Source organism: Eptatretus burgeri, chromosome 8, assembly GCF_056783735.1.
Source record: "Eptatretus burgeri isolate ZD-2024b chromosome 8, Ebu_testis_v1, whole genome shotgun sequence".
NCBI classification, from domain to species: Eukaryota; Metazoa; Chordata; class Myxini; order Myxiniformes; family Myxinidae; genus Eptatretus; species Eptatretus burgeri.
Window position 1 is genome coordinate 21,530,850 of NC_140968.1, and position 27,795 is coordinate 21,558,644.

At 44.8% G+C, this 27,795-nt stretch overlaps 2 protein-coding genes across 7 annotated transcripts in view; both read left to right on the forward strand.

The window, feature by feature from the left end:
* Window positions 1-1,065, forward strand: part of LOC147021275 (uncharacterized) — a 63,545-nt gene extending 62,480 nt beyond the window's left edge. The window contains exon 8 of one of the 2 annotated variants that reach the window (XM_085891099.1): window positions 928-1,065. In XM_085891099.1, coding sequence (XP_085747225.1) covers window positions 928-1,010 — 83 coding nt within the window. In that variant the 3' untranslated portion in view covers window positions 1,011-1,065. Of the gene's footprint in view, window positions 1-289; window positions 538-927 lie in introns of those variants that run through there. The other variant, XM_085891100.1, reaches the window with a different exon arrangement.
* A 13,835-nt stretch (window positions 1,066-14,900) lies between these two features.
* Window positions 14,901-27,795, forward strand: part of LOC147021276 (tudor and KH domain-containing protein-like) — an 85,595-nt gene continuing 72,700 nt past the window's right edge. The window contains exon 1 of one of the 5 annotated variants that reach the window (XM_085891104.1): window positions 14,901-15,030. Coding sequence is in view for 2 of the 5 variants with exons in the window: in XM_085891105.1 (XP_085747231.1) it covers window positions 15,753-15,874 (122 nt within the window). In the remaining 3 variants the exon portion in view is untranslated. Of the gene's footprint in view, window positions 15,031-15,105; window positions 15,252-15,586; window positions 15,875-27,795 lie in introns of those variants that run through there. The other 4 variants (XM_085891102.1, XM_085891105.1, XM_085891101.1 and 1 more) reach the window with 4 other exon arrangements.

Sequence of the window (27,795 nt, forward strand, 5' to 3'; positions counted from 1 at the left end):
CATGCTAAACAGAGATTTTTTTTTTTATACGATCTTTAAAATAATTATTTTATTAAAATTGAAGTACTGTATGTACGTGAACACTGCAAAGGGTATCGTGTTGTATAAGCTCTCTCGTTCTAATCAGGTTTTGGTGTTCTGATTTTTCCTTTCACAAAAACGCTTTGCATGCTTCATCAATCCACACGGTGAAATGGGTCATGAAAACGTCTTCTTTTTCTTTTTCTTCTGTGGATATCTAATTTTTCCTTTTATCTTTCCTTTCCTCTCCTTCCATACATGCATTCAGAACGGCTTCACACAGAGAGGGAGAAAAACAGCCTGCTTGCTAATGAGCTAAGAGTTGTGCTTGCTGAACTGGCAGAATGACCATGAGCTTGTCTTTGTTCTGCTTTGGTCTTCTTTATTTCTAATTTTTTTTTTTTTTTTGCAATGGTCGTTCTCATTGCCGAAGTAATTGTTTTGGAATTTTTTGGTGGCATTCTTGATTCGCAGCTGACTTTTAAGGAAGTTGCTCTTTTATGATGGTGGGGGAGGGGCAGGTGTCAGTGAGTGGTTCAACTGGATGGATGGATGGATGGATGGATGGATGGAACTATCGATTAATCTTTTCCAAATTTTATTTATTTGTTCTTCAAAATTTCTTCAAGACATGCTTTTCTCAAGTTTCACTCTGCCATACTTGCTTGGTGGTGGTTGCTCAATAGGTACTCCTAGCGCTTGAACCATGTTGCAATTTGTAGAAAAGTTGCAAAGAGCAATGTAGAAGCATTTAATGCATGCAGATCACTTGGTGATACAAACTTTTGAAGACCCCCCACCCCCCCCCCCCATTGAGAGTGGGCACATTTATTGTAATTGAAATGCAAGACATGCTGACAATGTTTGCCATATGAAGGTCTTCTTGAATGTTCACCGGTTGTGCAGAAAAGCTGATCTGTGCAAAGGACGAGAACACCAAGCTTCAGCGTGCTTTGGAGCAAACTTTGCAGGACCTGCACAACTTGTGAGATTGTTGGGGTGAGCCATGTCGTATGAGCCCACAGGCACAGCCTGGACTTGATATGTCAACCCATCTTATTCATATATATCCCCTCTGCTCCCTCCCCACCTCCATGTTCTACAGCAATGTTTACTCGACATTACTGCCCCCCATTCATTCTCCCTCCACTTTCTCTTTCATTTCTTCTTTTTTGCCCACTTTCACATTTGTAATTTCTGGCAAATTTTTGTAGGCATTTGCATTTTCCCTGAGAAAGCTTTGCATTTGCCAGCCTTGCCCGAATTTGCAATGAAAATTTTTGCCTTTGTACTAATGACATTCATGTTTGTACTCGAATACATTTCCATATTTTGCACCATCCGTGGCTCAGAAGTAAAAGCCGCCGCCTCTTCACCCCCAACCTTTACGAGTGCAGAATTATTATTTTTTCGAACAAGCCCACCGTTGTGAAACCTCTCGTAGTACTCTATAATACAAACTGGCAGCTTGCCTTTGTGTTTTTAACCATTTGTTGTATTCTATACAACGTTGCTGTTTGGACCTTATTTGCTACGATGTTACTAACTTGAGTTCGGCAGCGAATTTTCATCGATTGCCATCTCGACTCGTGCCACTTTTTCAGCTTCCATGGACTGTTCATGGCCGTCGTGCATGGTTGTGTGTGTGCACTGAACCCTGTTTGAATGTCTGATGGCTGCTTAATCAAGGTATTGAATACAGGGTTAACATCTGAAATGTGTGGAGAAGTTAACCTTTTTAAATGTTCTATTTGATAAAGCTTTTTATTGCATTTGCCTTGACTGCACCCATATTAAGAAAATAAATAAATCGAATCACCCCTTTTTGTTGTAGATTGTTGTTGCTTTTTGTTTTAAAAATGTTTTTTTTTTTAATCATGTGCAACTGTGCTTATGTAAACTTGATGTGGCAAACATTTTCAATAAATGGTAATCTTGCACTTTCTGGGGTTTTTTTTCTTCTCTCAGAAGGAAAGATGCTACACTGGTTACTTTGATTAATTGTTGCTTCAACATAGTTTGTGAGGGGTACTTGGATTTTGGGTAGAAATAGCTACTGTGCCTGTTGCAAGTGGGAATAGTCACTGACGGCAGGAAAGTTTGCCCTCGATGCTTTTATTGGCTCAACATATGATGATTAGAGCTATTTCTGCAAAAAATTTGATAAACTATTTTTCTTGTCATTTATTTGAAGAGAAAGAACAGTCATCAGAGTTGGTGCTCCCGCCCCCACCGACTCGCTAACGGACAGATACTGATAATTGCCAAAAATAACTGATCTTTTAATTATATATTTAACGGGGTTGGCAGGATAGCTGAGAGCAGTGGTTCTGAATTTGGGGTCTCCAGGGGGTAGGTGACATGATGCATTTTGAATCGAGGCAGTGAAAAAGAAGCTGTTTGTACAGAGTATAAAAATGACAGTCACCATGGAGAGGGGGTATGTGATGCCTCACACTGAGACCAATAAGTACTCGTGTGAAAGAATGGATTACCCGGTCAAAATCTAATCCCTCCATCGGAACCGGGAATCAAACCCTAAAATCTAGAGCCGATGACGCACCTGTAACAGTTCCAAGTCCATTTTTACGATGCACTGTCTCGCTTCGTCCATCAAGAATCTGTCCACTGTTTCAGCAAATTGTATCAGAAGCTTCTGTCATTCTTTGCAATCAACCAGAAGAGGAAATACTGCATTGGAGTCATCAGAAGGAATACAAATACACAAAGGGTAAAAATGGAGTCATCAGGAGGGATCTGGATAGGATTCAGGTTTCAGTCGCTACTCTACCCTCAAACACATCCAGGCGCAGCCAAGTGAACCTCACAGAAAAAATTCTGCAATAATTCACTTCTCCTAGACCGAAAACAGACAAAGACAAGTCGGTTTTTCTGCATCGAGTTGTTTCAAGTTGTGAAGAAAATGACCAAACACGCACTCACGAACTATGTGCGTGTCAAACTTCTCCTTCTCGGATCCGACAGACAGCATAAGGCTATTTTATCTGGATCGATTACTGTTTTGTAGAATTCAAAAATAATATTTAACAGCAAAGACATCATGGCAGATTTATTAACAGCAAATCACAAAAAAAATGTCGGGAGCAGTCATCTTTTGCCTTGTACACCGCCCGGATAAACGGGGTTCAATTTTTATTTTATTAAAAAAAAAAAATTTAGTTGACCACTGAAGATGGATGGAGTTTGTTTTTTCACCTGTTTTTCTGTGTGCAGGATATCTCAAGTTCGATTGATTTGGGCGAAACTAGTTGAGCAGGTTGGGTGTGTCACGAACGAATCTATTAGATTTTGGTGAAGAATCTGAATTTATTCTCAAATTTTAAGAATTGCCCAAGCCAAATCGGTACGTTGACCGAAAAAAAGGTTCAGTACCATTGGCCGAGAGGTATGCACATGCTGTTGAGCTTGGGTTCAAATCCAAGCTCTAAAAATTGTCGTCCTGGTGTTTGAGGCAGGTGATTAATCAATGTGTGTGCCGTCAGTCGGATGGCCATTAAACTGTCCCATATACTGACATTCGTTAGTGGATTATAAACATCCCACGGTGACCTTCACGAAGAGTAGACAAGTTATCACTGGCACCCTGAGAAAATTCCTCCCCTGAATGGGAAGGCAATGGTAAACCACCCAGCATAACCCTTGCCCAGTAACTGCTTGGACAGTACTGATGCTCTGTAACAACATGGTATGTCATTAGTGATTATGAATGTGATGCGACTTGTAACCAAATTTTACAGCCGATAGAGGGTTCCATTGTTTTAGAAGAGCAGGGGTGGCTCTGGTGTAGTGGATGAGATTGCAACCCATTCTTCTCCTTATCAATGGACACCCAGACATTGATTGTAACAAAGTGGTCTCAAAAAAAGAAGAGGGTTTTCCATAGCATTAGAGAGGTCAATAGGTGGGAACATTTTTAAACAACGTATAGAATAGGTTAGGCTGGGTTAGATTGGGCTGGGGAGGGGGAGAGGAGATGTGCCTGCCACGAAGCTATAACAAGGAATCATATAATACCCTTCAATTATATCTGATGCCGAAGCAGGTCATTTGGCCCATCACATCTGCATTACACAAAAAGCAGATTAAATAAATCCGTCAAACTGATGACAATATAATTGGAGATATGAGAGGGAGGAGTGGGAATAATAAGAATGTAGCAGGCTCAAGGATATCATGGGTGTTAAAGTTTAAAAATAAAATTAACATTTTTCTTTTTGAGGGGGGGAGAGGGGTGGGCAAAGGTGGTTTTCAGGTCAATACATAACACCGACACACACTATCCCTTGATGAGAGACACAGATGTACACAATCACCCAGCCATACTCAAGCTACCTACAAGTCCTGTCAATATCCCTATACCCCTCTATCTGCAATTGCTACCAGTACCTTGTCTAAAATTTAAGCCAATCTACTATTTCTGTTACCACTACTTTTCCAGGGAGAGCAGTCCATGCATTAACTACTCTGAGTGAAAGACCCCTGAAGGACTGACCTACCATCTTAACTCTCCTATTCTCTACTCTCAGCCAATGGCGCTATCAGTGGCTTCTGCTGAAGAACTCTTCCACACTTATTTTGTCTTTCCCCTTCATTATCTTTAACATCTGTCATATCCCCTCGTAGCTGATTCCTTTCTAATGTACAAAACCCTCTCTCCTTCAGCCGCTCCTCAAAGCTAAGTCATGCAGCCTGGAATCTGTCTTGTGGCATCTAGAAGCCTCTTTGTGGCAGCTTTGTCCTTCCTGAGCTGTGGTGACCAAAACTGCACACAATATTCTTTATGGGGCCCCACTAACTTCCAATAATGTTAAAATGACTTCCCTCGATCTATTTATAATTTATCCCCCTACGAATGAATCCCAAAACCCTGTTTGCTTTAACTGGAGCTGCTGGGCACTGTGACGTCTGCTTACCCCCTGTATCAACAACCACCCCTAGTTTGAACCTTTTCCTGTGTGATATGCTTCAATATTTCCCCTTCAATCATGTAATCTGTTTTCATTATTCTTACCCATCCCCAGCACCTTACATTTTCTCTGGTACCTGTCCTGACTCCAATAAGCTGTGAAAGATATTCGCTAATACCACGCTTATCTGCTCAGTCACCTCCTGTAATACTCTTGGATGCATATTATCCACCCCTGGAGCTTTATCATCCCTGAGTTTTTAAAACTGCTTCTTCACTTCATCTACTCCTGTATGGTTCTCTTATAAAAGCCATTGCTCACGGTTGATATAGATGCTCTCACTATTGGAATTTCCCTGTTTGTTCCTGTGTAAATGTAGAAGCAAAAAAAAAAAAAAAAACTTGAATAATCCTGCCATCTCACCACTGGAAGTAAAATACATAATCCCATCTTGTGAAATTTGTTACACCAACAATTCATGGACATATATGGTGATGGAAAGCTTTGTGGATCACATGATTATTACAAAGCATTGATGTTTCTGTATTGATCATGCTGAAACAATTGTTTTTCATTTTGGGATAAGTGCTCATTGTCCATAAATTATGTACTCATTTCTCTTTTTATGCTTTCAAACAATATGGAGGTATGAAAATTGTCAAGGATTGGCTAAAGTCATAATGGGTAAAGGCACTGACAGTTGAGATAAAGATTTAAAATGCCTGCAGCAGAAAACATGCTTATTAGGTCTCTAACAATGAGAAAGTCAGAACTCATTACGTTTGCAGAGTGGACTGCTTGTAGTTTGTGAGTTTTTGTTTAACTCATTACAATGTTTGATTGACAAACCACAAATGAGTGGGATAGAATATTTGTTCAAATATACTGTGGTCTTGTTAGTTCCATATAACTGTAACATATTGTTATGGATTTTAGAATCCGGTCTGATGAATGCATCCACACATCCAGGTCCTCAGACAGTTATTTCCTTAAATGCATGTTCAGATTAGCCTCATCCCCATGTCTAATGTGATGCGTTTAGAAGGGTAAAGGATAGATCCCCTCTCTTATGGGAAGCTTTTTTTCTTTACGACAGACACGTTCACACACATTTTTCATGAGCTCTGAAGCCCACCCTCATTTTTCCTCAGCAACATTCTTTCACGAGCTCTGAAGCCTCCCTCACTTTTCCTCAGCAACATTCTTTCACGAGCTCTGAAGCCTGCCCCCGTTCTTCCTCAGCGGCAATCTTTCGTGAGCTCCGACGCCTTTTTTGAGAGCACACTGGTCGTCATGGTAACTGTGCCCCAGTGGGGCGAGGTGAGCTTGGGGCGGACGGCACCCCGTGGAGACGGCCCGGGGATATAAAAACGAGCTAGAGGTACGTTCAAGAGAGAAAGTGAGGAGAGAAAGGAGAGAGGAAAAAGCAAAGGGCGAGAGAAGCGACAAGAAGCAGGTGCCTGACCAGCGCCAATGAGACGATTCGCCCTTCCCAGTGCTTTGGCAAGCGAGCGTGTGGTGCATGTGGGTGTGAGCAGTGCCGCCAACAAGTGAGGCATGGGTCGATCACTAACAACACCAGGGTCAAACCCGCGACGGACTATCTCGGTGCCCTCCAGACTTCGATTGGCATTCAAGGCTGCCCCACGAGAGGGTGCACGGCAAAGCTGGGTGCTGGCGAGGGACGTGACACGTACGCAAGCATTTTCAGGACGTTTTTGCTTCACGGACGACTTTTTGGTGAGCGAGAAGATTCTCCCCCCTCCCCTCCCCCTGAATGATCTGCTGGGTACCCTTGTCTGCGTTTAGCTGTAAGTAAGTCAACCCCCAATAAGCATCTGCTCTTTGTCTCTTTCCTGGCATTTTGATTGATTTTGCTTTGAAATTCATTCTTTATTTACCTCAGCAAATAAAAAGTTCTTTTTATTTATTTTATTATTAATAAATTATTTGTCGATTTCCAACCTGTCCGTGTTTGTCCTTTCCTTCAATTGGTCTAGCATTGCCTGAACCGAGATAGACTGGGAGGTAATTACCAGAGATTTGACCAAAAAAATCGTCTGCACGCAGCAGCGGTTAAAATGCTCGGCCGCCATAATTAAGATCTAATCAGATAATATTGGTGCTTTGCCGAGGGCGCGCTCCCCTCTCAGGTAACCACGTGACCAAGTTAAACGGAATAATTAGACTGCAGACACTTGAACTCGTGGTTGACTGGGTGGCGTTTGTGGTTTTAAAACAACCCACCGTACCACAACGTTAATTGTGAGCGGTGGCCCCAGATCCGGCTCTACCGAAGACAACCGGATATTAATCCGAGTGACAAGCTGGTGTCTCGTTTCCCGTGGTCGCAACAATATCTTTTAAAAACTTATGATCATTGAGATTAATATATTGTTTGCCTTTCTTAATGTTGAGAAAGTGCTCTCCTAAATCAACTAGGAAATGCTCAACAGCACCACCGTACCACTCAAAGTGAATATTTCAAACCAGAGGACAATAATAATAACGAACATATTGTGGATTTGAGAAACCACGATTGTAAATGTGCACTCAAGACACGTAGGTCCTTCAGCATAGTTATTTCCATAATAAATGTTTCGATTCCATAAATGACGTGCATATTCTCAAAGCTTCCAGGCCGGCCTTATAAAAGAGCGAGCGTTTGCTCGTGGCAGTCAACAGTCATTGGAGGCTCTTTTGCAACGGTCGTGGAAGCTCTTTTCAATGGTTGTTTGCGCCTTCGGGCTCTTTCGACGTCGTTTTATTTGCTCCACTCTTTCAGCGGTTGTTCACAGACACATTAAGGCATGACATCAACGGGTGCCGGACACTGTTCCTTGAGGTCGCGCTGCTGGTTCTTAGCACTTTCACTCCTTTGGTTTTTACATCACAAACTGTCATCATGAGACAGGAGCCAAGCCGATTAATAGGACCGAAACCAAGCTGCACTTCAGACGCATCTGGTTGAATCTCACACTGAGGCTATCCCCTCACACATCTTTTCTGCTGCACCTTCCTCAGTTTCCCTTTTAAAATACACTCAGTACACACACACACACACACGCTTCTGAACACACCCGAGACACCACAATCTTTCTTCCCACTTCTCTCAATCAGTGTTGAATAGCGGTCGTGAATGTTTGAGCCCATGTACTGTTCGCGGTAGGTAGGGCGCTTGTTAAGTTCGCTCTGTCTTTTTGGTTTCTCTGATCTCATTGTTGTACAAATTGCTTAACCCTCATGTCTCCCCATGCCATTAAAATCCTTACATCCCCCCCCCCACCCTCACCCTCTTTTTCCTGCTCCTCACTTGTGTGAATCAACCTGTTCTTGTTGAATCTATTTCCGTGTCCGTCCGTCTTTTCCGATCACGAATCCATTATCTGTGCATGTCCTTCTTTTCCACCATTGGTCTAGCACTGTCGCACGTAGATAGCTTGGGAGGTTGAGATTCCTGACGGTTCGGTTTGCAAGGTCCGGCACGTGCTCATGGTACAGCTTGGCTGTGTTCAAGATCACCAGATAAGGTAAGTAGCACATTTGCCGAGGGTGCGTTCCCGGGTCGGGAGGCCATGAGACCCCCAGTTAAATGGTTGTTCGACGGAGAGATACTGGAACTCGTGGTCGCTCGATTGGCGTTTGTAGTTGCATTGCAACCCACCATGGGGTGGTTATTCGCTCCCCGTGGCCTCAAGTCCGGGTGAGTTTGAGAGAAACCGGGGATTTCCCCCTCGTAGTCGGCTTGAGCCCTGAGACCGCAACAGTACAATTCCCGTCCTAGCCCAAGCACATCTGGGCTTGTTGAAGGATCTGATTATTTGTCCATGCTGAGTTAAATGAAATGTGTACCCCTCTCTTATGTTTGCTGCTCTGATACTTTAAAATATACTTGATATTGGATCATTGCATAATGATGGTTGTTTTATAATGAATAGATATTGTGCGTTTGTTAACTTTGTAACAATATAATCTTTTCTTTATTCCACTTGGTTGGTAAGTTAAGTTAATAAAGATAAATGAAGCTGTGTTTATTCAGGTACCAGTGAGACTGCAGGAATGCTCAATTCTAATTGATGAATAACAAATTTGCTGTGTAATAAACCTCTAGGAATCACATGAACATGGGGCATGATGTTGAAATGAAGTACACATTATGCAACAGTCGTGAAGGGGAGGACAGCGAAGCGATGCAAATATCTGATAAAGCTTGGAAGTGCTCGAGAACACACCAAAGGAATTTGCATTTGAAACAGTCATGACCACGTTCTTGAAAACGTTCTGTTTGTGTCTTATCAGAATATGATTGGTCAATTCGCTTGCATGTGAGTGAATCGCCCTCCCATTTCTGTTCCTAATGTAAGAAACTGGAACATCAAGCCAAAAAGCAATCATGTTGCATTGATTGTCTTTCTCCATGATCATGTATTAAATAAATGATTCAACCTGTATTGTGACAGGAGTTACTTGAGTAAGGTTTCGAGTTTTCCACCACACCATCATTCACCAATTCTCCTGTGTTATTCCTCAATTGTCCCACACTCCAATTTCCTTTGCCCTTATATACTTAAACGTCTTGCTGTTGTGTTTAATATTAATCGATGTCCTTTTCATATTCTCTTTTGGCCTGCCAAGTTATTTTCTTAACTAGTCTGTTTCCTCCTATGTCTGACTCCAGTCCTGTTGTTTTATACTTAATGAATGCCTTCTGCTTATCCCAAAGTATACTGTGTACCACCCTGCTCAACCGCCATTGTCTCTTCCTGTCTTTACCCTTGGACCTCGCTAGAATATACTTACTCTGCTCCCTACACATTTACACCTTGAGGTTGGCAATTTCTCTGATGTAGACCTCCCACTCATTAACTTTACCCAATCTAAAGCTCCCATCACTTCTCATACCCCCAAAGCTTGCCCTCCAAAAATCCAATAATGTTACACCACGATCCCAAACTTCTTATCTCAACAGTAGAATTGTGCTTACTATGTTGTGGTCGTGAGTCCCCAAAGCTTGCCCTCCGAAAATCCAATAATGTTACACCACGATCCCAAACTTCTTATCTCAACAGTAGAATTGTGCTTACTATGTTGTGGTCGTGAGCCCCCAAATGCTGTCCCACCTCCACCTCCGCCACCATTTTGGAATCGTTACTTAAAAAGAAGTCCAACACTACACTCCCCTTCATGGGCTTTTCTACAAACTGGGTTAAAAACAATCCTTGATTAGATCTAGGAAATCTTCATCTGCTCTTCCCTTTCCCTGTCCCTGGACCTCATCTATCCCAAGCAAGTTAAAATCCCCCAAAATCAAGACTCTTCCCTTATCACATACCTTTCTGAATTTTTAACACATCCATCTTTCCTGCTCTTCCCTCATACCAGGAGCCATATAAAAGCATCCCACAAGTATCGCACTTTTCTTGCAATTTCTGTCTACACAGAATCAGGTCAGGTGTGAGAGCATGCGCCGGAGTAGCACGTTGCTGCGTCCACTTTCCGCCGGTATTCCAGGGCCCTCCGTCTGGTTATCCCCCAGGTAGATACGTGGCCCATCTCCATGATATGCTGATCAACCTGCTGCTACCACGAGGCACGGGGTCGGCCCATTGGCCTCCTTCACTCAGGCTCCCTCGCTGAGAATCTGGTGAGTCTGATCAGCATCAGGAAAACGAGCCACATGTCCATACAGCCGCAGCTGGCACTCACTGACGATACAGGTAACAAATCTCATTTGAGTCTCAGCAACCACTCGTTGGACACAAAGTCCAACCAGCGATTGCCAAGGATTCTCAGGAGACCTGGTTAGAGTCCAAGTCTCACATCCATAGAGCAAGACTGGAAGCACCAAGGACCTGAAGACTTGGACTTTTGTCGTCCTGCACAGGTAGTGATAGCGCCACACCCCATGATCCAATGAATGCACGACTCCCCAGGCGTCTGTTGACCTCTCGCTCACAGCCAGCAGAGACGTGAATGTCACTGCCAAGGTAAGTGAATCTCTCTGTGACCTCAACATCCTCACTACAAATGGGTACAGACAAGATAGCAGCATCCAAGATGTCATTGAGAGCCTGGATCTTAGTTTTGACCCAGGAAACCCGTAATCCCAGCAGCTACGACTCCTCATTCAGCACCTCAAGGGCCCCCAAAAGGATAGCCAGTCTCCACAAAGACAACTGCCACGTCTGTGAAATCGAGGTCAGAGATCTTGACATCACCAAACAATGCACTGCAGCTTGATCTCTCCAACATACTCCCCAGAATCCAGTCCACACAAGTGCTGAAAAATGTGGGGGCCAGTACACACCCTTGAGGAACTCCAGTAACAACTGGAAATAAGTCAGAGATGGAATCACCACATCTCACAGCACTCAATACCAGAGTATAGTTTAGACATTAGATTGATCAGTTTTGGTGGCACCTCACGAAGACCAAGAATCTTCCAGAGGGCATACCAATTCACTGAATCAAATGCTTTTCAGAGATCAACATTGGCTGCAAGCAGCCCCTGCCGAAACTCTTGTCTGTGTTCGGTGAGGAACTGAAGAGCAAGGATACTGTCAATTGTTGACCTCTTTGGTGTAAAGCCTGACTGCTCTGTGCTCGTGCTCAAGCAGATGGTGGCGAACCCCATCAATAATTATCCGAGCAAAGACCTTTCCCGGCACAGAGCAGCATCACCCCTCGGTCGTTGTAGTCCTGTCGATCACCCTTCCCTTTCCCAGAGAGGGACAACAAGGTCCCTCTTCCAGTTAGTTGGGATGATTGCTTTTTTGTTCCATGCGGAGCACAGAACTGCATGCAACGACACAAATACAGCATTTCGACCAGCCTTGAGAAGTTCAGCATGGATGTGATGTGGATTTTTTTTTAAACCCACCTTGTTGTGATCGTTGTCCTCCTGAAGGATTCTAACTGGCCGATTGTGGAATCCTATTTGACTTCAGACAGAGTTTAACGTTTGTCCGATTTGATTATAAAATCCTACAAAAACCCTATCGACACTGATAAAACTGATGTCCACACAAGTCCTTCCTTGTGAAACAATTTATTTCCTAATTATACACCATACTCTTCTCACCCTTGTACAATGAACTTAAGAATCCCCATTTGATTGCAATATTATTTGGTTCTATTTCATTTATTCTTACTTTAGTTAACAGTTAGACCAACCCGATTCAATTCACTTCTACATTACATCAGAGAGTTTTATTCTAACTTGGTACTTGGTCAGTTCCAAGGAGTACAAGCCACTGAGAAACTATACTTCCTCACGTGCTTGCACTGAAAACAATTTCAGATTTCAAAGCATTTTATACTTTCGTGAGAGAGAGAGGTTGGGGGATATTCACCCAGACTGTAGACGTGTCCTAGAGACGAAAAGCCACTTCGTACATTTCTAAGCAAAGGTTCATTTATCAGCTCGGCCACTCTGCTCCAGAACAACACATTTCTTATCATTTAGGGCAAAAGTCTTTTGGCCAGAAATGACAGCCAATTCAACTTGCAGCATCAAAGTTACATTTCTGAATCTCCATTTGTTGCAATTTAAAATACATTAATATAAATTTTTCCCCCACAGATGTCATAGATAACAGGAGCTTAACCTCATTGCAACCGGTTCATCGCAACCTTGTTTCCACAAATGAAGGCAGATCACAGTTGAATGAAGGTCAGCTATTGGGATAGTAACAACCCTGACATCCAACTCGGCAGCTGCTGGGTCAGCCTGGTTCAGCCGCCCAAAGTAACCGAGTCAGTGGGACTCTTCTGTCAAGAGCCCACCACCCTCTGCTCTAACTGCAGTATGCTGAGAAACCATATTGGAGGAACGCAATGTGTGAATTCCCTTGTAAGCAGGATGAGAATCATTTGACCATCGGTGATGCTCTACCCCTCAGATTGTTCGCACCTCGGCCTTCTTGTCCACACTCAGCGCACATACAGTTTTATGGCCCAACTCCTTGAACAGCTCAGCTGTCATTAAGCCTGGCCCTGTGACTGGTTAATGGTATTCAGTGTCCTTTGAGACAAAATTTTTCTTTGCCCTTCGGTGAGTTCCAAGATATCCACCCGCAACATCAAGATGGTCGTCTTGAAGGTCGTCCACAACTCTTCAGGAATTCTTAAAGCACCTAGATCCTCTCCCCCCCCCCCCCCAAAAAAAATCCCCACTCAGCTTGTCCGCAAACTCCTGAGCCTCTTATCTCCTCTCATCCTTGTGCTTGCCAACATCCAGGTGAGGTTGGGATGGTCTCATTCTTCTAGATTTAATCTGCAACTTCAGAGTTGCTTCAACAAGTCTGTGATCAGTATTGAGGAACTGAGCACTCCGGTAGACCCTGCAGTTCTGGATTATCCTCCAGCGATCATCACTGAGCACATGGTCAATCTCCTTTGCCATACCACCAGCGTTGGAATACGAAGTCCAGCGCTGAGCCTGTGGGCACTGAAACCATTCACCAGCCACCCTAAGTCAATGACCTTAGTGCTATTCTGGTTCAGTTCCAGACCCATGGGGACCAACACACACCTCATAACCATCTCTATCAGTTCCAGTCGATGCATTGAAATCCCCCAAGACAAGAAGAGTATCTCACCTGTGGCACCGATCAACCACAGACTCGAGCGCGGCATAGAATGCATCCTTCACAGTGAGATCACTCGCCTCAATGGGAGCATATAAAGAGACCAGGGAAATGACACCCAAGGAGTGACGAATCTTCAGTCTTTTAGGGTTGTTGACTATTGTTCCCTCAATTATCATGGGAGTCACGTTATTGGACACAACTTCAGCCACTCTTTGGGCATGGTGATCATGAGAGCAACCTTCCCAGAAGGCGGTGTCACCACCAATCACGATAGCATCATTATCTGTAGAGTACTGTAATACTGATGTTTAAACACTGGAGCTCAGACGACAGAGAGGCAGGTGGTCATCCTCTCTTCGAGTGAGGACATTCCAGGCACCTACCTGAAGGGACCGCTTCAGGTTGACCCGAGGAGACCACTTTCTGGTGGACGACACCACAAGAATCCTCTCCTTTCTCTTTCCGATCACACCTATAAACCCTGCAGCCTTTTAATCCCCATCCTCCAGTTGGATTGCTCACGAAACTCCATCTCACTTTCAACAATTACGCCGTATCCCTCACCATCCATCCCAGCTTCCAGCTCTTCCGTCTTTTCATTCAAGCCCTTGGCATTTGTGTACAATACCTTCAACCTTTCCCTTTCATGAACCACCACATCCTTGGTGTCTTTTTTTTTTAAAGTTCCAATTTCTTTCTCAACCACTGTGAATCTCGCCGCTCTCCTTGTATGAAGCACCTTGCTACCTGACCGCATACACGCACTGTGACCAATGTGACCACTCCTTGGCTTTTTTCACACGATCTTGGCTATTCGTTGTTCACCTTGGCATCTTGTTTTTCTCAAAGTTTTCTATTATCATCGTTTTTCCGAAACTTTGTGAATTCTTGGCTTTTTTTTTCATTGGCTCACCTTGGCATTTATGAAAATGAGGAGTGGTCACACATTTACAAACTCAAACCCCTCTCCATCTACACTACCCCTCCAACCACTGGTTAACATCCATCACTCTAACGACATCTGAACTAACTCCCACCCTTGGTATAATCTCAGAAAAAAAAAAAAAACAATCACTTTTCATCCCAAGTTTTCCCAAAAGAAACTCATATCTTCTCTTCAACTGTTCTGAAAAGACCCTCACCCCATCATTCCCTCCCCCCTCTGCCCCCCACATGCATCAATCATGACCACAAATGTTCCTACTCACAACATGACAAAACCATTCACTCTTCCATCAATATCCTCAAAGCCTACAATCCTCGAGGCTGTCTCACCTGGGTTCGAATCCCGACCGAGCTTTAAACTATCATCTTGGTGTTTCACAGGTCGGGTGATTCATCAATGCGTGTGCTGATCCCGCGGGGTCCTTCTCTCGGAGGAGGCGAGCTTTCACCGGCACCCTGTGAACGGATTACAAATTCCTGCCCTCACCACCAGAGGGGCACTGCATCAGCGGCACACCCAATGATGCTCACGAACGGCGATTAAGGTAACGGGATGGATCCCGTCCGTGAAGACCCTGGGCCGCCTGTTCGCACGTTCTGTGGACTTGGCGATGTATGTGTTCACGGACCGCGGTTGTTTCTTCGTTATGAGCTCCACCTCACGGCAATTATTTATACACCGTCTGCGTCACACGTGACTCCTCTCACTCCCAATTCCTCGCTTCAGGTCGAGCTCGTGCGGGTCGCCTGACGTGCAGCAGACCAGGTATGCACATGAGATTAGTACGTACGCGTCACGTATCGCTGGTTTAAATGGACCGTCACTAAAATATGGCTCATTTATCAGGTAAATATTTATATGGGTTATAATATAAAATAAAATAATTAGCCTTTGTGAAGTGAAAATTTTTTTTTCTTCAAAAAAAATAACAATCTCAAAAACACCCAGCGGTTTCCATTAAAAAAAAATATCCCTGAGCCTTTCCCGAGGTCGGATCGGTGAAGTTTTGAGGAAACATGTAATTATTTATTGAGGTTAATGATTTCAATTTCCAAAGGGCGCCGCCACACGTTCTCGGTTCTCGATGACGGGAAGGGGTGGCGGTGGCGGCGGCGGCGGCGGCGTGCGGTATCGTGCGCATGCTCGAGTGGGCGATTTTGGCGCGCACGCCCCGCCCTCCGCTTCGTGGGGTTTCCTCAGGCTCGAGGAGGGGGAGAGAGAGCAGGCTTTCGCCGAGAATCGTTTGAAGCGTGAAATTCCCGCCTCATGCGGTCTCCTCACGGCCCCGCCCTCACTCGTTTCACCGAGCCGGCCCTTGACGGTGGCCTTTTGGACGCACACGCTGGTTTCGTCCTGAGCTGCGAGGGAATAACGAAGGAGGCAAACACGTGCTGGTTTATCATTATCATTATCGTTAATATTTATTGTATAAGATCATAATTATTTATTGTGGTGATTCCATCGTCACGGATTAATTTGCTTGGTTTCCTTGCTTGCTCCACCTGTGCTGTTTTCCCGCCTTGTTGTCGACCGACTCGAATCTTCACCCTTGTTTTGTGAACGTAAAGATTCGAATAATTTTACAGTAATTATTAGAGAAGAGATAATATTAATTTTGCACTCCTTTTATGAAGCAACATCGTACTTTTGGGGTCGCTGTGTAGGATTCGCCTTTAGGACTGCTTGGCCTTGTCACGTGACGTCCTCATCAAACCGATTTCATTAATTAAATGTGACGTCATTCGTCCCGCTTATAGGCCGGATCTGGATCCAGACCTGAACCAAAATGGAATCGGCTTGTTCTGGTCACATAACCAACTCGTCCATCTAGTTTTGTCCAAATCCATCCACAAATTTTTTTAAATATCAACACACTCACACTCACACTCACACTCACTCTTTATAACCACTGACTGATATTAAAGATCCGTGCCTTCCGAAAAATCGAGTTGGGCACCGATAACCAAAAAGTTAACTTCGATAACGATAATCCGATAACCCCAATTTTTAAGTCCGGTAATTATAATACAAAGTTATCGGAAGTTAACGATAACTACTTTTTAACAAAAATTCAAAAAAAACAAACAAGGAAAAAGCTTCAAAACCCATAGAAAAGGCTTATTTATGCTAAACCCGAGAATAAAATAAGCATTATGCGTCTTTTTAGAGTCTATGACGCTATGTGCTGGTTGCCCTTGAGGAAGACCAACTTCTCAAATTTAGGCCCAGCTGACAGTCTTGACGTCTTGGGCCTCAGGATGTCCTTGCCGAGAGAAAATAGCCGTTCCACTGCGGCAGAGGACGGAATTGGGGTGTTGTACTTCAGGAAGAGGTTGGTGAGGATCTCCTCGACCATGCCCTCCTTCCCATCAATGTCCAGCCAGGTGTCGACAAGTTTCTTGGCCTTCTGCTTGACACTGGTACGTGAGCCAGCGGCCGTCCACCCAGCGAAGAGGTCGTCATGCACGCTGCTGTCATCGGAGCTGGTGGTGTTGTCGCCGTTCCGGTCCCTCATGACCCTCAGTGCTCTCTCAACCTCGTCCTCCATGGCGGCCTTAACAGAGACCGTTAGGTTTCTGTCGAACCTGTGCAGCCAGTGGAGCCGGAACTTTGGATGGAAGGCAGCTGGCAGTCCCGGTCGTTCAGGTAGTGGTTGAACCGGGTGGTGATGGCTGCTATCAGTGGCTTGCAGATGGTGAAGCTGTTCCTCATGTTCCTGAGCTTCGTGAGGGTGATGGCCACTGTGGGAAGGAGGGTTCCAAGGTAGGCGTTCTTCTCCCCCTGGATGGTGTCAAGGGCGATAGCCACATGGGACATGACTTTTGCCCACTTCTTCAGGAAGGTTGTCTCCTGGTCGTTGAAGGCCGAGAGTTTCTCCATGTGGTTAAGGAACCAGTTCAGCTCAGCCTTCTTGGTGGCCAAGATGTTGTTGAGGATGACGATCGAGTCATACAAGGCATTCCACCTTGTCTTGCCAGGGACCACCAGCCTTCTTCTTGGTGTTCCATGGTTGTAGACTGCAGTCCTGTATGTTGCAAAGAATGCTTGGTAACTGGTAAGAAAGAACTGAACGCTGTCAAGTTGACGATGACACTGAAGAACCTGAAAAAAAAGTAAAACGATAAAAATGTTATCGGACAAAAAATTAACGGACATTATCAGACTAAAAAATCGAGTTATCGGAAGTTAACTCGTCCGATAACGATAAATGGAAGTTAACTTCCGATAATAGTCTGATTTAAAAAAAAAAAAAAGCGAACTTCGATAATTATCGCTTTTGTGCTCAACACTGCTTCCGGGTGATGTAGAAAGCTGAAATTTCACGTGCCGATGGACATCGAAGCCGATACACCGGGGAAAAAAAATCGTAGGACAATATAAACAAGTGAAAAATAGAAAATGCACGTGAGTCGAACCAAGACGACGGGGAAGCACGGTAATTTTGTGTGGCCGACGGACATTGAAGCCGATACACCGGGAAAAAATCACAGAACCGTCGGAAAGCATCTCACAATTAAAATAGAAATAAATGAAGAAAATAAAAAAATAAAAAAAATCAAATTCAGATGAGTGACCTTGGACAATGGGGAAACAGGGTTCATATGCTTACACAATGTGTAAGCACACCCCCACACTTGTGTATGTGTGTGTGTGTGTGTGTGTGTGTGTGTGTATATATATCCATCATTGACGAGTTCATCGACGTGTCATCTCAAGTGAGTGTGTATTGGTAGAAACGGGAATTCATTGTGTAGGTATCACAGTCGGTGGAGCTGGTAACTTTAGCAACCTAGTTCCATTCCACCAGCGAAGATTTCCAATCCATGCTTGTTGTACCTCCGAAGTACTGCTTTGGAGTGAGAGTGATATTCTGAAAGCTCGGCTGGGAAACAAATTTCAGCACGTTTTGGGCCTACCACCTGATGAGATCACCAAAGTTCTTTCCATGCCAACCGACCACCGAGGCAGGCACCGATCCCTCTCCATATCACTTCTTCAGTCTCTAACCTCCTCCTCTCTCAATACTCCCCACAGCTTTGCTTTTGGCAATTTCCATTCAGTATTTCTCACACTTTAATTCTGGTTTCCCATTCGATGATCTTCAGATCAGTTGTTTCAATTTCACTTTTTTACCTCCGCCACCGAAGGTGAAGGAGGTTATGTTTTCACCCCTTTCTGTCTGTTTGTGTGCAGAACATCTCAAAAAGTTGTGGACTGATTCGGTGTGTGACAAGGACGAACTGATTAGATTTTGATGAAGATCCGGATCCGGATCCAACCACTATAATTTTCTAAGTGATTCTTCACCATTTTGAGATAGGGCCAAAAACGATATATAGCACGATATCTCAAAAAGTTGTGGACGGATTCGGACGAAACTTGGTGGACATGTTGGGTGTGTGACAAGAAAGAATTGCTTCAATTTTGGTGAAGATCCGAATCCGGATCTGATAATTTTTAAAGTGATTCTTCACCATTTAGAGATAGTGCCAACAAAACTGATATATAACACTATATCTCAAAAAGCTGTGGATGGATTCAGATAAAACTTTGTGGACACGTTGGGTGTATGGCAAGGACAAATTTATTTGATTTTGGTGAAGATCTGGATTCGAGAATTATTTAATTTTTAAAGTGACAAGCCGGGAGGCGACGATGGTTCGCGGGCATTATTGAACAATGCCATAAGAGGTACAATTGAGTTAGTGGAAGCTGTTGAGGAAGCCCTACCATAAAAACCTATCTCTTCCATCAAAATTGACAAAATCAAATCGGATTTTTTATATGTTGTACTTATGGACATTACGCACAGCTTCTCGGAAATGAAATTGCGAGAAAAAAAAATCGAGAAAAATAAATAAATAAAAAGTTCAAGTGGGCGTGGCTCCGCCCACAAGTGGCGTGGGATGCCCCCTCATACAAAAAGACACAACTAGACCATGATATCTAGCTTGTGTCCAAGTTTCATCAAGATCGCATCAAACGTCACGGAGCTATGCTCTGGAGAGAGTCGCAAACAAACAAACAAACAGACACACAGACACACAGAAACAACGCAAATAGTGGTCATTGCTAGCACCCGCGAACCAATTCTTCACCATTGAGAGATCAGGCCAAAAACGATGCAGTACTATATAGCATGATATTTCAAAAATGTATTGGGCCTGAAATGTTCTCATGGATCAGGCATTACTTTGCAGAGGTATACACTCTACAGAGTGCCCTTGTAGTTATTGATGGTGTTACAACACTTGTTCTGGCGTCTGATGTGCTGCTCTCACATTTATTACTTACGAAATCTAAAGATTTCGTCAGTATATTGATGACTTCCGTTATCTGTTTGTGTTTGTTTGTTTGTGTGTGTGTTTGATTGTTTGTAGGCACGATAACTCGAGAACGGAAGAAGCAACCAATGTCAAATTACACCACATGATTCAGGAGGGTGATCGCTAGCGCTGATTAGATTTTGGTCAAAATCGGTCAAAGGTCAAGGTCACAGTGAGGTCAAACATTCGATTTTTGATGGTTTGGTACAGAATCATCATAGAAACTTCTGGTTTGCGTCGCTACCTTCTCTAGAGATAGCTTTTATTAGACAAGGTCAGAGGTCAAGTTGACGATTTTGTAAGTACCAGTCTATGACTGCTTGTTTTATTTAATTAATTTATTTGAATGCAGAGATTGAAGGCTGCTGGAGGAGTTAAGTGATAGAAGGTAGGTTCATAGATCAACAGGATCAAAGCAGAATAGAGAGACAAATCCTCATAGAGGGATGAGTAAGAGGGTGAAGGGGAAGTAGGATGAGTGGAGGTGTTCTGTGAGAGTCCAAGGGAGCAGGGGTGGGTATAGGAGAAGGCATGAGCTGTTGGCAGGCAGGACTGAAGAAGGGGAGTAGGAGTTTGGGGGGGGGGCATGCAGGACCAGAAGCAGGGAATCTGTGCCACAGATGAGCGATCAGAGGGGTGAAGGAATGGAGGCGTGTTGAGCTTAGAATTGGGGAATAGGTCATTTTGGGAGGATTTGAGTATTTGCACATCATGTTACATGACCATGTGATTATAGTGGTCACTCTTTTAAGCTCAACATGGGGAAGATAACCAGGTGTGGGATTATGGATGAATGTGTGCAAACTGAGTGGGGCAGGGAGATTATGGAGAAATATGGGTGTGGGAGGTGACAAGTGTCCACTCACCTGCTTTTATAGTGGACACAAAGCGCACCTTGGACTTTACATCCTACAGATATATGCCAATGGAAAGGCTTGGATTTGTCTGCCTCCAAGGGATCAAGATTACAAGCAGCTACTCTGTCCCAGAGTGAGGACCTACACTCCATGATATTTTAGATGAATGCCTCATGCACTCTGATGAGCTCTTCGCGATTCAGAATGGATATCGTTCTGCGGCCAATACCGACTGGTCAGCCTGCCATAGAAGCCACCCAGAATAAGCCAGCAATACCTTCAGGGCCTTCCTAAGAAGCATTGTATTCTCTCATCAGTTTGTAGCTTTCTCAGTCTACCTCTTCATATAGACTCCAGTATTTGATGTGATGTATTTTACAGCGGTGACTGATTTCCGCTTTGATTTCTAGTTCAGTACATTTAGCACTAAAATTGCTACCTGGCAAAATGCCTGCAAGTGATTTTATTTATTTACTGTATACATAGTTAAGGCTCGTGGAAGAACTCGTATATAAGTACACTGAACGGATCAGGATGCAACAGGACAAAAGGAACAGCAGAGAGAGAATCAATGTCAGGTCAGGCCAGATTAGATCTGTGACTTGCTACAGGTATCATGTAAACCTGCATTAACCTGTTCCATGGTCGGGTTGTCGGCGACTAAACCGTCTCCCCCACCAGTTTTTTTTGGTGAGGAGGGTGTTTGGATATGGACACCCAGCAGGATTAAAAACAAAACCTGTCAAAGGGTGGAGGAGCTTCTTGTGAGCCAACGGCCATCCATATCTAGTGCCCAACTGTGTCTGCGGACTCCGTGGGAGTACCTCCTGTGCAGCTTCCCTTCGTAGGGCAGCTCAGCGGATGACAGGATTGGGGCAAAGCCTTCGGGACCCCCAATCTTTGATGATAGGAGGGAAACCACGGGGTAACATTCCTGGGTCAGATTGCGGGAGAGTGTGGCGGAGTGGTGCTGAGGTGTCGCCCACCAGACTGCGGTCTCCTTGGGTTAACCTGAGGCGGTCCCTTCGGGTGGGTGCCTGGATTGTCCTATCCCTAAGAGAGGATGATCACCTGTCTGTCATCATCTTAGCACAAGCGTTTGGACATCGGGATTGCAGCTCTCTCTGAGGTTCGGAGACCGGATTGCGGCGAGATAATGGTGGGTGGTTACACCTACTATTGGACTGGTTGCTCTGATGGTTACCATACCCAAGGAGTTGCTGTAGCTGTGTCCAATAAGCTGACCCCAATGATAATTGAGGTAACACCGGTCAACGAGCGTATTATGAGATTAAGGATTCGTCACTCCTTAGGTGTCATTTCCCTGGTCTCTGTTTGTTTATGCTCCAACTGGGGCGAGTGATCTCACCGTGAAGGATGCATTCTGTGCCACGCTCGAGTCTGTGGTTGATCAGTGCCCCAGACGAGATACACTTCTAGTCTTGGGGGATTTCAATGCATCGACTGGAACTGAAAGTGATGGTTATGAGGTGTGGGTTGGTCCCCATGGGTCAGGAATTATGAACCAGAATAGCACTAAGTTCCTTGACTTTGCAAGAAGTCATGGACTTCGGGTGGCTGGTTCATGGTTTCAGCACCCACAAGCTCATCGCTGGACTTGGTATTCCAACGCTGGCGGTGTGGCAAAGGAGATTGACCATCTCCTCGATGATGGTCGATGGAGGATGATCCAGAACTGCAGGGTCTACTGGAGTGCTCAGTTCCTCAATACTGACCACCGGCTTGTTGTAGCAACTCTGAAGTTGCACCTGAAATCCAGGAGAATGGTATCATCCTAGCCTAGGCTAGATGTTGGCAGGCTCAAGGATGAGAGGGTAGCTGAGGAGTTTGCGAACAGGCTGAGTGGACACTTGGGGGGTCTGGGTGCTTTGGGGGGTCCTGAAGAGTTGTGGAGTGCCTTCAAGACCACCGTCCTTGATGTTGCCGGTGGATGTCTTGGAACTCACCGCAGGGCAAAGAAGAATTTTGTCTCTCAAGGGACACTGGATACCATTGACCAGAGTCGCAGGGCCAGGCTGAATGGCAGAGCTGAGCTGTTCAGGGAGCTGAGGCGTAAAACTGTACGTGCACCCTGGGTGGACAAGGAGGCCTATGTGCGAGGAATCTGTGAGGGGGTAGAGCATCACCTGTGGACAAGGGATTCTGGTCCTGCTTACAGGGGAATTTGTGCATTGCGTTCATCCAAGCCCATCCCTCGGTGTACTGCAGTTAAAGCAGAGGGTGGTAGGCTCTTGACAGAGGAGTCCGAAGTGAAGGCCCGCTGGCTGGATACGTTGAGCGGTTGTACCAGGCTGATACACCAGCTGTTGAGTAGGACGTCAGGGGTGTTACAATCCCTGTTGCTGACCCTCCAATCAACTGTGGTCCACCTTCGCTTGTGGAAATACAGGCTGCGGTGAACTTGTTGAAATGGGGTAAAGCTCCAGGGATCTGTGGCATCCATGCTGAACTTTTCAAGGCTGGTGGAAATGCTTCACTCGTGTCGCTGCATGCAATTCTGTACTCTGCTTGGAACACAGGCATCATCCCAACTGACTGGAAGAGGGGCTTTGTTGTCCCTCTCTGGAAAGGGAAGGGTGATCGCCAAGACTGCAACAACTACCGAGGGGTGACGCTGCTCTCAGTGCCAGGCAAGGTCTTTGCTCGGATAATTCTTGATAGGGTTCGCCACCATCTGCTTGAACAACAGCGTCCAGAGCAGTCAGGCTTTACACCAAAGAGGTCAACGATTGACCGTATCCTTGCTCTTCGGGTCCTCACCGAACGCAGATGAGAGTATCGGCAGGGGCTGCTTGCAGCCTACGTTGATCTTTGTAAAGCGTTCGATTCGGTGAATCGGGATGCCCTCTGGAGGATTCTTGGTCTTCGTGTGGTGCCACCAAAACTGGTCGATCTGATGTCTGAACTCTACTCTGGTACTGAGAGTGCTGTGAGATGTGGTGGTACCATCTCTGACTTATTTCCAGTTGTTACTGGAGTTCGTCAGTGCTGTTTACTGGCCCCCACACTTTTCAGCACTTGTATGGACTGGATTCTCGGGAGGATGTCAAAGATCAAGCTGCAGTGCATTGTTACCTTCGCATTCTGCGAAAGGTTATGTTTTGGTCAGCGTGTATTTATTTGTAATCTTGTGATTCATATAACTCAAAAAGTATAAAACGGAATTGCATGAAATTTGGTGGGATGATTGGTTATTAGCCAGGAAGCATTCGATTAGACTTTGGGATCGTTCGGGTCAAAGGTCAAGGTCAAGGTCACGAAAAGGTCAAAATCGTCTTTTTACGATAACACGGTCAATTTTTATTCAATTTGCATGCAACTAACTCCAAAATGTTCAGAATTCAACGCCTCATCTTGTTATATGCAATATGGCACAATGACGCCCATACTCTTGTTACCGGTTAGGGGTCAAAGGTCAGGGGGGTCACGACCTTGAAAAATATGCGGTTTTTGTCATAACGCGGTCAATTCTTGTCCGCTTTACATGAACCCAGCACCAAAATGTTCAGAATTTAATGCCCAATCTTGTGACACAATGACGTCATAACACATGTCACCGGTTGGGGTAAAATGTCGGGGGGGGGGGTCACGCCCTTGAAAAATATGCGGTTTTCGGCATAACTCAGTCAATTCTTATTCGATTTGCATGAAACCAGCATCAAATGAGATTACCTTCTCTTGTTGAAACTTTGTATTCCCCGAGCTTGCGAGTGAAGACTCGCCAAAACGACGTGAGTTGATTGTTGTTTAGTCCGTAGCCCCCGAAAGTCGGGGGGGGGTCATGACATTATAGATATGTGGTTTGTGTCATAAGACCATTCATATGAAACCAGTTCCCCACACTCATACCAAGAACAAAAAAAGTAGTGGCGGCGAAGGTATGCGCTCTATGAGTGCCCGTTCTAGTTTGGGAATGTAAAGATCTCTGACCTTGATTTCGCAGATGTTGCAGTCATCTTTGCAGAGACTTTAGCTATCCTTTTGGGGATCCTCCAGGTGCTGAATGAGTTGGAGCCGCTGGGATTACGTGTTTCCTGGGTCAAAACTAAGATCCAGGCTTTCAATGACATCTTGGATGCCGTTGTCCTGTCTGTGCCTGTTTGTGGTGAGGATGTTGAGGTCACAGAGAGATTCACTTTCATTGACAATGATATTCATGTCTCCGCATGTTGTAAGTCAAAGGGGAACAGACATCTGGGTCAGTCCTCTGGAGTCATGGATTCACTGGATATAATGGGGTGTGGCGCTGCCGGTACCTGTGCGGGAGGATGAAAGTCCGAGTCTTCAGGTCCTTGGTGCTTCCAGTCTTGCTCTATGGATGTGAGACTTGGACTCTGACCAAGGATCTGAAGGCCCGGTCACACCTTGACGTTTTAGCCACCGATGGCAACGTATTAAAATGTCTGTAAAACGCTGGCTTCTGTTGAACTTTTGATGTTTTTTTTAAAGATTCGGACGTATTCATAGCGACTTGGTCTTATGTATAACGCATTGGTAACGGACACAGAACGTTTCGTTGTGTTATAGATAACTTATACCAACGAATGCTGAACCTGTTGTCGGCCTACACAACCGATGCCCAACGATAGTCTAACTTAGGCATAGCGCGTTGCACGCATCGCCGACGATGTCGTGACGTAGCCTATTAAAAGGCTGACGCACAACGATTCGAATCATAACTGCCGTAGAAATGGAAGTGACAACATCGCCGTCACACCTTGGCAATCTTGCCAGCGTATGCCGACCAAAGAAAAATGTGTCTAAAACGTTGGGGCACGTCAAATACAGTATGAGTAAGTTTGGTAAACGTGAGTAGAACGCTAAAGTACGCTATCATACGTCGTAGTAAGTAGAGTACGTCAAGAAATTTTAAACATGTTCAAAATTTTTGGACGTACTCGGCGTATGACACACGTTCCGCATGCAATGGGGATAAGTTTTACACATGATATGTGGACGCTTACACACGTCCACAAAGGCTACTTATAAGCTACTCATAAGTCGAAACACGTCGCGGTAATGTCTTTTTTACGCGAAACTTATTTCTAACTTATGTTTGACGTGCTTTGAACCAATTCTTTACGTAGTCCCAACACACATCGACGTATGTAGACGTATTCCAATGACGTCTTCCGGTCGACAAAAAAAATAAATGAACGTGTTTCTAGCTTACAACTGCCATATAAAGACGTGTTCCCAGCAGTTTTGGGAATTGGTATATAAAAATGCTGCTCATAAAAGGGGAACCCAACAGTGTTTTCGAGTCCTTTTTTGAGTCGATGTCCATGTCAGCAGTAACAGTATCAGTATTAGTATTAGTGTTGGCAGTAGTAGGTGAGTGTGAGTGTGAGGGGGAGGGTGTGGGTTATGATGGATCGTCCTTGCGTCCGCGTGTCCACGGGTAGGAGACATCTTTTCACCATTGTTCGAAGTTCTTCGCGGCTAATTTTTTATGGGGCTTTTTCAACAATGAGCTATAGCTTGTTTTTACGATTTAGGTCTATTCATAACTGGTTGGACAAATGCACAATGAACTAATAATGTGCATAGAGCGCTTTGATTACTTATAGATACGATAAACCAACGAATAATTATCGTGAAGCCGGCGTTCACAAACTATGCCCAACGATAGCCGAACTTATCCATATCGTGCGGCAGTTTATCTTTGCCGGTGACATAGGGTTTGCTATTCATAGGCTGCCACTCAACGATTTAAATGGCTGCATCTCCACTATTGAGAGTAGACGCTTGCGCTCAACAATTGGATTTTTTTTACACTCAACGACTTTTAAACAGTACCACTCAGCTATTTTCATTGCTTACAATGAACGATTTAAATTGCTGTCACTCGCCTTTGTTTTTTGACGCTGGGGTTTTGAAAATTGAAGCGTTTCTTCTCAACGTGTTAAAACGCTCAAACTCGACTATTTTAAATAGACGCTGCCGATGGACAATTGGAATCATAGCCAAGCTAGACATCGAAGTGTGAACATCCTCGTCATGCCAAAGAAAAGTTTGAAGAATGCTGCAAATAAGTGTCCTGGCCGTGGCCGTGGACGCTGACGCAAGGACGATCCATTATACCGACGTCTTTCAGCCTATGAGTAACTTAAAAGTAACGTCTGTCGATGTGTGGCAGCGATCGCGTAACGTGCCAACAACACGTTAATCATCGGTTAGAAATAAGTTTCGGGTACGCTAAACATTACCTCGGCGTGTCTCAACTTATGATTAACTTACAAGTAGCATGTGTTGACGTCTGTCAACGATCGCAGACCGTGCATACAACTTGTGGCCAGCGTAGCGGAACGTGCGAGTCATACGCCGGCATACGTCGTGAAATTTCAAGCATGAAAAAAATTTGAGGACAACCAAAAAGTACAACGTATAAAGCCAGCATACAACGACGTATGGCAGTGTTTTTCAGCATGCTCTCAATGTTATCAAAACTTACCAATAACGTATTCAACGTGTGCCAGCGTTTTAGAAAAAAAATTCAAAAATCGGCATACGTTGGCTAAAACGTCAAGGTGTGACCGGGCCTTTAGATGGAGACTTAATTCCTTTGGTACCAGGTCTTTTCGGAGAATCCTTGGTTATCGCTGGTCGGATTTTGTGTCCAACGAGCGGTTGCTGAGAGAGACTCAAATGAGTTTTGTTACCTGAATCGTCCGTGAGCATTAGCTGCGGCTGTATGGACATGTGGCTCGTTTTCCTGACGCTGATCCTGCTCACCAGATTATCTCAGCGAGGGAGTCTCGTGAGTGGAGGAGGTCAATGGGCCGACCACGTTCCTCGTGGTTGCAGCAGGTTGATCGGCAACTCAAGGAGATGGGGATGGGCCTGGCATCTCCCTGGGGGATGGTCAGACAGAGGCCCCTGGAGTGGACCCAGCGGAAAGTGGACGCAGCGACGCGCTGCTCTGGCGCATGCTCCCATACCTAACCTAAGAGAGAAAAGGGTGGGGGGGGACATCAACAGCAGATCCAAAGACTATTGAAGCAGAGGGAGGTGGACAAACAATGGGTGTGAGGAGGAATTGGGGGGGGGAGGAGGAGAGCATGCATAGGATGAAAAAGATGGATACAGAAGGAAATTTGGAAG